At 46.7% G+C, this 12,212-nt stretch overlaps 1 protein-coding gene across 1 annotated transcript; it reads left to right on the plus strand.

The window, feature by feature from the left end:
• The first annotated feature begins 580 nt into the window (after positions 1–580).
• FAM167A (family with sequence similarity 167 member A) lies at positions 581–10,193 on the plus strand. The gene is made up of 2 exons (XM_062571228.1): positions 581–952; positions 9,930–10,193. Exons 1-2 carry the CDS (start codon positions 581–583, stop codon positions 10,191–10,193), a joined length of 636 nt encoding a protein of 211 aa, XP_062427212.1.
• Positions 10,194–12,212: the final 2,019 nt, after the last annotated feature.

Here is a 12,212-nt window from a genome sequence, read left to right on the forward strand (position 1 = left end):
TACCAGCCAGAAAATCATCAAAATGGCACATAGAGACCAGGAAATACCCCAACCCCCACAAACAGCCATTGCTGGCTCTGGAGGATATTAGGTTATGCAATATAGCCCCGGAAGGGCATGTGAACATGTCCTGGCCTTTTTGGAAACCCTTTCACGGCTTCTTGACTTAAGATTGGAGATGTAAGTAACCAGAGCTTCTCTGAAACCTAAAGCTTGTCTGTTCCTGCCCAAAAAGCAGTCAGATAGCTGAGGTGAGGTAACACTCCCTAAGAACAGCTTGGCACTGTGCCTTTTCCAAAGCCCTCACTCCCTCCACTCCAGCCTGCTTGCAGGAAGAGCCATCTCTCCCTTCTCCGTCCCTCTTGCGTCTCATCATCAAAACCAACTCTCTGCCTTTGTTCTAGGTGTTCATCCAGGGCCAGCACGGTGCCTGAAAGGGAGACCCTGTTGATGTGGCTGTCCTCCAAGGGACTGTGTCTGGCACACCGCAGGAGTGCAGGCGAGCAGGCTTGGCTCTGAGGATTTCCCACTCCAGCTCTTGTCCTTTTCAGCCCACCTCTATGCTGTTTGACACCCAGAGATGTCTCTCCCTAAAATCCAAATAGAAGAGGCATTGGAGAGCACAGACACCAGCTCAGGGGGTGCTGTTCCTCCCGATGATCACCTGAGGAGCCTCAAGGCATTGACGGAGAAGCTGAGGCTGGAAACCAGGCGCCCGTCCTACTTGGAGTGGAAGGCAAAGCTGGAAGAGCAGGCATGGAAAAGCCCCCAGCCAGCTGGAGAGGAAGAGGTGAACGAGGCCAAAAAGACCACAGAGGAGACTATCCCTCTAAGGAAAGTGCAGCTACAGCTCAGTGGGAGCTCTTCCCAGGACAAGGTGACTCTTACCTCAGGGAAAATAGGTGATTTTGAGAGCATCGATGAAGCTTTGACTTGGCTCAGGAAGGAGCTGGTAAGTGGTTTCCTGTCTCTGTTAGACTGTGCTCTTCCAAAAGAAAAAAAAAAGAAAGAATAAGAATACAAGTGATTCCTTGTTCCCTCTTGTCTTCAGCCACAGGTGAATATGCAACAATCAGTCATTGCTTTTTCTGTGGCTGGCAGGAGCAGGAGCAGCCCAAGGAAGGGAAAGGTGCATGGCAGAGCATCTGTAAGGATCTAAAGTCCAAGTGTTTGCCTAATAATTCACTGCCTTCTTTTAAACTCATATCTTTCTGGGGTTTCTAACATCCTGTAGTAACCTGCTACCTCTAGTTCATTTCTGCACTGTGGGACCAAGTGTTTCCTTTCGTCTGAAGCTGTTGTGGAATCCTCATGTTGTAATAGTATAATAAGTAAAAAAAATTATTCTTTCCTCCGCTGTATGCATGATGCTCGAGCCTTATCTCAGACCCTTCTTCAGCCAGTCTTTATAGGTTCATTGTCTATTGAGTCCTTCATTAGAAGGTTCATTAGTTTGCCACCTCCATGTCCCAACTTTGGTCCCTGTATTACACATATTGGACATTTATTTCTGGTAATTATGAAGTAAAAGGTACTTGTAAGGTGAGACGGCAGCTGCCTACAATACGCTGTCAGGGTAATGGTTTCAGCTGTTACAGTTGGGGACACGAAGTCCGACTGTCAATAGGGATGAAATTGGAAGGACTGGAGACCTCCCAAAGTGAGAGGAAGGCTGGTGGTTTTTTGAGGGGACAGTGCTAGTGGGAAGGCCAGAACTGTGCCACAACCTTCACTGCCTTCCTCCGTGCACTTCGGTGGGAGGAGAAAATGCTATTCCAGGAGATGAAAACAAGACACAAATGCTATGCCTATGCTGGGAAAATAAACAGAGCCAAGGCACGGGTCCTGATTTTCTATATGTCAGGTTGCTGTCACGGTCCTTGGCACATATTTGTCCTGGGCCAACCAGCCTTGATCCAGGCAGCTGCCAACCCAGTTCAGCAATCAGCAGAGCCTGAGGACAGGAGGAAGACTGATAGCAGTATGTCTCTGTGATTCTGTGATTTTCTGGAGGCCAAGGGAGGTTAATAGCACAGACACGGCTGTATCGCAGCAGCTGCTTGAGCCCTGGTGTTCTTCACAAGTGTAGATGCAAGTAGAGAGACCGAGTGGTTTTCTCCAGGTTGAAGAGTAGGTGCCACAAGCCCCCCACCTCCCCTGCAGTAACCACTGATACTTCCTTCTTATTGTAATGAAAACAGTTTAATTATATGGCCCAGGTGCCTGGGAACCAGATACAAGTGATATCATGTGACAGTTTCTGTTGTCTGTTTGCTTGCGACTCCCATCTCTATTTGCAACGGTCCTGAGAGCAGCAATATCTGCCACACTGAGGGTCCTTCAAGACTGGGAAAGTGCATATGGTTCAGATGCACTTGTGCAAATGTTCTTGTGCAAATGTTTTGCTTTTGATAAGTACTAAAAGTCTTTGAGGAAAACTTCTTATGCAAACTAGTAACTAATATATTTTTAAAAAGTCTCTGCAACCCTCACTCCAAAGAATATTTGTCAACTTTTTGTTGCTGATGCTCTATAGCCCAGCTAGACTGATCTGTAGATTATTTACAGAAGTCATTTGGAATGTCACCATTTTTGGTAATTTGAAATGTTTCTCAGGACCTTGTCTTTTGGAGATGAATACAGTACTTTCAGGAATCTAGGAGTACTACAACAAGTTTTGAGCTGATCTCCCAAATCATTCAGTGCTATGGAGAATATCAGCTCTTGATGTCAGACTGGGATTGAGGTCCATGCTTGCATCCGTGATGAAATCTTAAATTCATAGTGTACTTGGTGTAAAACACAAGATCTCCATCTCCAGACCTCAAAAGGCAGTAAGGAGCATATTTCCCTTCTCAGAGCCCCAGCTTTAAACAGTTTTGGTTTGTTCTTTGGGATTCTGCCCATAATAGAAGTATAAATTTTCCTGGAGCCTGATTCTATCCTTTAGACTGGGGTGTGGTATATAAACCACCATTTGCTGAAAACTAAAAGTTTAAACTTATTAAAAAAAAGCAAAGCAAACCCTAACTGTTCCTCACTTTCCATTTTCTTTTCTCTTAATTATACTAGTCTTCACTGGATCTGGATGTGACTCATGTAATTTAGAACAATTTCACCCAAAGAGAGAGCATGCATCTGACTGACCGCACAACTAAATAGCTATGCTGGAGGCACTGTTTTTGGGTAACAGCTGTCAGCAGACAGTCAGAACATAGCTCATCTGTAGTTTACCAGTACGAGGGAAAACAAAGATGCATTTTACGTTATGTTTGAAGGATGAAACCCAGATCCTGTTGGAATAAATGAGCAGGCTTCCATTCACTGCAAGACAGCAGGACTTCGGGGCTGAAGCCCATCTCGTTTACTATTGGCATGTTAGTAAAGCAAATGGGAATCCTTTGGAGCAGGATATGGTTATGTCTAGGTGTCTACATCTGTTAAAGCAGGAACCAAAGCCAGAAAAGACAGCATCCCTCAGGTAACACTCTGCTCTGAGCAGCTAGGCAGGACTCCAGCACCAGACCCCTCAGGTAGGGCCAGCCTATGAAGTGGGGAATGAATTCTTCTGGTCTGGTTTAATGTATGGCCCCAGAGGCCTGGGAGCATCACGTAACCCAGCCTCATCCCAAGCAACCAGGTATAAAAGTAGCATAGCAGAGGAGAGAACATTTATACCAGCACAAACAGTGCCAAGACCTGTTCCCCTGTTACTGGGAGTGGTCCCTGGTTAGGGACCCTGCCCCAACTCATAAACTATGCCTGGAAGTTATCTGAGTCAGCGGTAGCTGGTTGGAGTCAAAATTGTGCCAAGACTATGCTAACAAAATAAAAGAGTGGATGGCCAAAGTCTAGAGTCTGTACCACACTCTGCCTCTGTTTACCAGCAGAGACAAAGCTAGTTTGAATGTCTCGGATAGCTTCCTCAGTTGCTTCCAAAAATGATCCTGTAGTCAGAGCTGAAGCACAACTGTGTCTTCCACATTTTCCTCCACTGCAAGACAAATTCTCCCCCAGTCTATGGAGCTTGTCGTTAGAAGTCAGTTTAGAGTATGTAGGGTTCACTTACCCAATGAAATGGCAAAATTCAGTGCATGTGGAGACTTCTACCCAGGAAAAAAGGATACCAGTGCGTGTCCACACTGAACAAAGTGCAACAGTCCCAGGACATGAGCACTGGAGCTTCATCACTCACTCTGCACCATTGCTAGCACAGCCTCCAGCATGATGTAGGCTGGGTTGGAGCAGCAGGTTGGCCTCACCACAGTTTTCATTTGTGCTGATTAGGACCCTGCCAAACAGTAAAATCTTCAGGAGTTTGTGCATGCTGAGGACCATTCCCTACAGACAACTTGGTTGAGACCACCTTTTTTTGAAGGCTAAGTGAATTTAACAGTACATATATGGCCAAACTGTCAGCTGGCCATAGTGCTACAGGATGAGCTCTCGCATTAGTTAGCTATCTAGCAAAGTGGTAGTCCAGGAGTGTCCAGATTTAAAATTGAAGTTTCCTGTTACTCTCAGTCCACACAAAATGAGTTAACAGTGCTGCAAAGGATTTGCTTGATCCAGAGCAGATCAGGTGCTGACTACTCATGTGCTGAAGTGAAGATAAGGACAAACCCAAGGTCTTACGGGGGATCTGTTGTTCTTGATCTTTATCCCCACGAGACCTTTCCCAGGGCCTGATTCTGTGTCTCACACATTAAGGCCTGGCCCCAGTTTGCAGGATTGACATATGCCTGCTGAGCTCCAGCCAGCAGCGTCAGCTGGGATCTGCTGAGAATCCAGTCCTGAAAAGCTGATTTATTCAGACATGCAAATTCTTGCTCTTGTTTTTGCACTGAGAGGCTCTGTGTACAGAGGTACAAGCAAATTGCAGCACTCAGCATGTGTTGAAGCACTCAGGGGCTGGGAAACTTCTTTTGCTAACACTCTGTCTCTTCTTTGCCCTCTTGTTTGCTTTTGCTCTGTCAGATAAGGCCACTCTTCACTAGTGTTGAAAATAAGGCCATCACTAGCCAAGACAGGCAAGGGCCTCCAAAATGGGCTATGTACAGACTAGAAGAGCATCTGGACGGCCAAATCTCGGATTGGAGGAGCAGTCCTGGGAGATCTCTGGTGCACTATAGAGAGTAAAGGGGATGAAAGATCCAAGGATCAGAGTGGTCAGACTGTGCTTTCTTGTTTTTGAAATTTGACAAGATAATTTTTTATCAGCTCTAAAAATGAGACCTCAAAATCCTCATTTTCCTAAATGAATAGAAGTGGTTAAATAACAGAACTCCACTGTGAATTTGTACGCCTTAGGACAGTTCTGACTTTAGTCCAGGAGGAAAATATTTTTTTCTTCCTGAATTTTTCCTGTATTTGGCACTGAAATTAGAGGAGTATCAGCCAGCACATAGGACAGACTCTTTAAAAGAGACCCGAATGTCTGATGTTTTCTCCTGGGAAATCACAAAACGTCTCTGTCCAGTTGGTCAGTCATTTAGAAAGGTCTTACCAGTGTTTATAGTTCATCAGACTGATTAAGAACCAGACTTGAGTGCTACTGAAGTCCCTGGGAATCTTTCCAATGGATTCAGCAAGAGTTATATTGGATCTTAATAAAGCAGTCAGCAAAGGTGTCTGCATTTGGTCAGGAAAACACTTGTTTTGCTTTAAGCTTTGTTTGATCTTTGGAAATAAAAAGAAGAACTGGCCTCCTGGGAGCAGCTGTTTCTCACCAGTCCACCCCGCTGTGCTTCGTGGACCTCACATTGGGACTATGGTCATGGAACACTTTTCTTCTGGGAGGAGGTCTAGAAGAGCTCCACACCTCCTCTCTTACCTGGTGTGCTTTCTGCTGCTATATCCGCCCTGTAGTACGTTCAGGGGAGATGGAGCAATGGCAGTGGGAACTTTCAGACCCTCCTGTGAATGACCATACAGACAGTGTACAGTTGAGATAAACCTGGAGACAAGTCTGGGCTACATCCTAGGCCACATCTATTTGGTCTAAGCCACCTAGACTGGACAAAAGGCAAGGATGCATCCAAAATTTTTGTTTTCTCTCTCCCCCTATTTTACACATCCTTGGGAGTCTATAAACAGGAAGAAAAACAGAAAACCTTCCTGGGTTCATAAGACTTGCTCAGTCAGACCGTTGTGGTCTAGCTTTGTGATTTGGTCTAGTAGCTGCAGTAGCTCCTCTGCCAGGAAGCAAGAATGTCTGGGTTAGGTTGTTTCTCTTGCCAAAGGAAGTTCAAACCACCAGCTCGTGAATCCCAATGAGTGCTCTAGCTACACAGTTTTGCCTGCTGGAGCAGGGCTAGTATGCAGAAAGTGGTGGGAGGAGGCAGAAAATGTAAAGAAGCAACTTGTCTATGTGAACCTGAAACTGTTACTGCATTTGGCATGTAAGACTCGAAGGAGGCAAAGTGCGTGGCTTCTGCAGGGTGTGCCCTGTGGGTTTCTCTGGAGCATTGCACAGACTGTGGGCGATCATGCCATTGTCCCATACAGATGAACTGCATTGTAGTGACTGTTTAAACTGAAAATCCACGACTTCCCATGATGTGGACATTATAATCCTATTATTTCTTTCCAGGAAGCTTTGTGGATCTTTGCTGACCCGACAGTGCTCACTTTAAAAAGAGATCATTAATCATTTATAGCAATGTTCTTGTCCTTGGCCTTGGTGGCTTATATATTTCTAATACTCTTGAAGAGTGTCTGGAAAACAGAAGAAGAATGACAATTTCTGGGTTCTGACCCAAATTCTGCTGATATTCTGGGTGGTTTGGAACAAATCACATCACTTTCTTCTGGATTGCCCAATCTTGGCTACATGCAGTGTCACCTTCTCAGACTCATACATCCCATCCAGCAAAGCCACACAGCCATAGCCCAGCTTCCTGCCCTTGTAAAGCAGAGATGCAGAGACCAACCAGGTCTGCAGCCCTGTCAGGGCCTAAGGAATTGGAGATCATCCAGTAAAGATGCTGCAGCATGCTGATGGTCTGATTCACAGAGAGGCAGGACTTCCAGGCAGGTGCAAATCCTTCCACAGGGGAGAGCTGAACCAGAGAGAGGCTTAGGCATGCTTGTCACAACTCCACCACACTGGGAGGGTTGGAAAGAACAAGACCGCTGAGGGATGACAGACTTTTTGCATCTCGAGCCAACTCTTGGCAATGAGCGGGAGGAGCAAGAAATGGTCATTCCCCTGCCTTTATGCCCCCACAGACATGCCTCCCCCCTAAAGCTGTCACCATACAAGGCACTTTTGAGCTCTCAGGAAGCTGAGGGGACTCCTAAAGGGTCCAAGTAGTGGCAGCCTTCGTCTCCCATGCCATCTCCTCATTGTGTGCGTAATCTTTTAGTCAGCCATTACCAGGCTTTGTGCCTCTCCCATTCTCTCTTCTTTCCTCTGACAAAGAGAGGCAGCTCCCCTTAATGGAGACCATCCAAAAAGTCCCAGTCCTAGCTCCAACAGAGGGAAGAAGGGGACATTATCTCTCTGGGAAAGTGCTGTCTGTGCCAGTCCATGCATGGTGTACCTCTCACACATCGCCCCTACTTCCCCGTTCAGCCCCGGAGCATGATATTCCTTGGCACAGTCAGTAAGAGCTGTCTAAGAAAACAGCCTCTTTTGATCAATGTCGTCGTGTCCTGAGGGTGATTTTGCTTCCTGTATCTCAGTGGACAATGCAGCATTATCCCCATCTTACCGACAGGCCAGCTGTCCAAGTGGATGAGGAAGAAGCTGGTTTGGCAAACTCAAGGATCACCAAGTCAGACAAGCAGAAAGGAAAGATGATTGGAGGTGTGAGCTCCTGGAGGGTACAAGAAAGAATCTGCTACCACACCACAAACAGTTTTGCCTCCGGGCTAGCACAAGAGCAAAACAACTTCCTAGAAACACACAGAAAGCAAGAAGTGTTCAAAAGTTGAACAACTGCCTTGCAGAGGAAAAATAGAAATCTCCAAGTCACTTTCCTCACCACAATGACCTACTATTTCATTTTTAAGTCCTTTTTATTTTTTTTATCTCACTTTTCTCAAAAATCTTTAATGGAAGCATTTATTGACATTTCTGTATCTTGATAAACTGACAAGAAGGAATGCTCAAGGGCCAGTTCAATAGAGGCTGTGATCTCCTTCCTGACAAAATGTCAAGTCTCACCATTCACTGTGAAACAGGAAAAAATGTCTCCAAAGTGATTTTTTCATTGCAATTCATGTGGGAGGAGGAAAACCTGTAGAGTAGCATTGCTCTGTTGGGGGCATGAGTTATGAGGCCTACAAGGCAATAGTGATTTTTCAAAGGTAAATGGCCACAACCCTGCCAACAATGCGGGAGGGAACTTCACTCTGAAATTTGTACAAAGGTGGCTTAATCCTCTCTAGGCAACCGAGACAGAGTCCAATTGCTGGCTTAGAGCGCGCAGGCGAGTTCATCCATGCTGCCTGTATGGCTGCAGCACCAGGAGTGAAAAGAGCCCAGCTTGGATTAACTTTCATTATATTAATGTCAGCTCTCAGCCCAAGCTCAAGAGCAGCATTTCAGAGAGTTCGGGGGTTTCCAGGCCCTGCACAGAATAGCTGGAGCAGAGCCAGGTTTCCCTCTGAGGCATTTTACCCTGCTAGAGCCGCTTCTTCACTTGGCATGAGCCTGCTCGGGCACAGGGCTTTCCTTCGCAATGTCTGGTTGTGCTGAGGCAGAAGAGCAGCAATTCCTCAGAGATCAAAACCAGGAGTCGTGGTAATGAGGAGCTCTCTTCTCACGACGGTTTGGGTCCTGTCGTGGAGACAGGATACTGCACTGGGGCAGACAGAGGACTATTTTCCACCCAGTCTTGGTTCCCCTGGTCTCCAGTAGTTACAGAGAGATTTAAGCCACAGGGTTTGCTAAGAGCTGTTTGACTCATCTCCCACAACACTCTTTTCTTTGTGGCTTTTGTGGTTTCTTGCTTTTTATGAGAAGGGATGTGGGGTGAGGAGTGGGAATTGTGTTCTTGGTATTTACTATTCTAACTCTGCCGACTGCTGATATCCAGATAAAGGCTGATCCTTGCTGTGAATCATACCAAGTGCTCACCTCCTTCCTCAGCACCCCCAATATCCTGCAGCAATAAATTTTCTGGTTAATTATGAGTTTGAATAAAAACAAAACAAAAAAAAGAGCTGTTTCCTTTCATTACATCTGAATCTTCTACCTTTCAAAGTCAAGTGCCAGAGGAGGACAAACCCTCTGAAACGCCTAGCTCATTAGCCTCCAGGACAGTCGCTGTCTCTCCTGTGGGAAACCATCGAGGCCCATCCTGAGAGCCACTTCCAATCAGCGAGACAAGCCACGGGGGAACAGGCAGGGACACGTTCCCAGCTGTCACGAACCAGCACAACCCCACAGAGCTGCACTGATTTATGCAGGCTGGAAGCCCAGTCCAAGTATTTGGGGATCAGGTCTCTGGAGCTCTTTTAATTGGTCCTTTCCACCTCTAATTGCCACTTTTCATTGTGGTTGCTCCCTTATGAGCAAAATTAATTTGGCCTTGGTTAGGGTTGAAATAGGAGCTCTGAAGCCTGTACTGAATGATACTCAAGCCAACACTTAGACAGGACTGATTTTAATTTCAGTTTTATAGCAGGGAGGCAAAAATAAGAATGAATGCTCCTGGAAATCTGACCAAGCACAGACTGCCTTACCATAAAGATTCACCATCCTAAGCACAGATCTGCCTGGGGTGCGTTGCTGGCTTGGAAGATGCCAGTCTCCTTCCCATCTCCCCTCCTAGTTCTTTGCAATATGGCAGCAGCTCTCGCCGAGCTTCTTTTCCCATGATTTGGTGCAAGTCTACTTTAGCTGGGTGAACCATAGGGTTAAAGTTGGTGTGCCCTTGCTAATAGCCTCTTCCCTCCCCACCCTCCATTTTGTGTTTCAGGCAGAAATGCGCCTACAGGACCAGCAGCTGGCGAGGCAGCTCATGCGTCTTCGCAGCGATATCAACAAGCTGAAAATTGAGCAGACCTGCCACCTGCACCAGCGCATGCTCAATGATGCCACATATGAGCTGGAGGAGAGAGATGAGCTCTCTGACCTCTTCTGCGACTTCCCTCTTATGACCTCCTTCAGCCTCTCCACACCACTCAAGCTCATCGGGGTCACCAAGATGAATATCAATTCCCGCCGGTTCTCACTGTGCTAAAGAGGGGGCAGAAGAGGGAAGGATGGGGGAGAGAGAGAGAGGATTGGGCAGCACAAGGGCTCTCTCCACCTGATGGCTAGCTGCAAAGAGGCCTCAGAGGAGCAGAGGTAATAGCAGCAAACAGAGAACCCATAGCTGGTCTTGGTGGCAGGGCAGAGAAGCAGAGCTCAGCACTGAGATGGGCCAGAGATGCCTGTAGAGAAGACAAGACCTGCAGGAATCATGCAGAATGTCTGAACCCAGTATACGTACTTAGCTGGCTCCATCGCAAAGTCCTTTCTCCTCCTTCTCCACCCCCTGCAGTAGCTAAGAGGCTGTCACAGCTCCAGTAGGGTTGTTATACTCAGAAATCAAAGGGGAGGTTCAAATATCAGCCACAAAAAGCAAAATCCCTTTTCCCTTCCTCTTTACCTCCTCTCAGGCTAGGGCCATCTTTTCAGAAAATAAGTCACTTTCCTCACTGGATGAGTCCTCGGGCATTGATCCACAGCCTCTGCTGTTCCGGGCACAAGTTGCATTTGGCTATTTCAGGTGTGAAGTTGATTGCCAGTGGAAAAGAGCCCTCTCAGCAAGTGAGAGACTGGGAATTAAATTGTATGCAACCTCAGGAAGTGTTGAGAAGTTGCACTGTTAATGTGCTCTGTTGAGTTCAATATGCACTAAATTAATTTTGCTCATGGTATAGGTTATGGCCACATCATGGACACACTTATATAGAAACTCCAGCTGGCCAGAGGTTGTCTGTGTGCCCTAGAAATTATATTCAGAACAACATATGTCCCAGATCTCATTGTCGACAGTGGCCTCAAGACACTGTGTGGTTATTCCCATAAACAGTAAGGCAAAGAAGATAATTTACCTTGCCATGACATCCCACACCAGAGAAATCATCCCAGACTGACATTCACCCCAGTACCACCAGCGAGTATTGGATCCTCTGTAGCAACACATTTCTACCAAAGAAGGGAACTTCAAAAGGAGAAAAGGGACTTCTGTGTAGTGATCAAATGTGTAAAGTGTGAGTATAAAATTAAAAGAAGAAATATTGCTGTAATGAGTTGTCATCAATATGCTTTGGAGCTGCAGCAAACACAGGATTCTCTCCCTGTCTGGCAGAATACAGGACACCATAAGATGTATTTTCTTGCCTTTCAGTGCAAAGAACTTCACATCCACCTCTATGCTGCACATGGCATGGAGGACAGAAGTAGCCATGGTCTAGATGTGCAAGGGTAGGACACAAGCAGTCTAGCCATGGTAACCTGGGGACACCTGGCACCCAAGACAGACTGGTCAGAAGCAGCATGGTTGTCTCCAGGCTCTCCCTCCTTTTTCAGCATCTTTCCTGACCATGCCATAACGGTGCAGTCCTTCATCCCATCACCCCATATCAGCTCTGCTCTCTACCGCATGCTGGAGAGGATGGATGCAAACTGAACTGATGTGACTGTGTCTGCACAGCTAACTGCCCAGCTGTGAGGGAGAATGGGAAATGCAAGCTGACACTGAGCCAAAAGCTGTGTGACCACACTGACATGTGTCTGCGTACGTAAGCTCTGTGCGTGTGAGTGTGTGTGTACATTTTTGTATGTGTGCACGTGAGCCTGCAGGAAGCCTCTCTAGAGAGGGCCAGGAAGAATGGTGGGCCCACATCTTTGTTTCCAAATCGGATGTGAACTAAAAGCCAATCAGATTCTGTGATGCCTGAGAAGAGAATGAGGATGCAATGAGACCTCAAGGCTCTGGGTTTCCATGGAGAGCTCAGGCCAATGAAGAGCACTGGGCCCATGAGACTGGCATTTGTGGAAATCTCAAGGAACAGCCTGGTGCAACCCTGTGGTGAGAAGGCTTGTGATTCATCTTCCTTCCAGCTGGTGCTTTAACTTCATAGGAGTCCATGGGTCTCCTTGGGAGGGACAAGTTACCATGCAAAGGGTTTCATAACCACATGGGACTGCCAGTGACCTCCGCATCTGAGTTCAGTCCTCTATCTCCAGGGGCTCCATATTGTATAACCCC

Source organism: Rhea pennata, chromosome 3 (genome assembly GCF_028389875.1).
Source record: "Rhea pennata isolate bPtePen1 chromosome 3, bPtePen1.pri, whole genome shotgun sequence".
NCBI classification, from domain to species: Eukaryota; Metazoa; Chordata; class Aves; order Rheiformes; family Rheidae; genus Rhea; species Rhea pennata.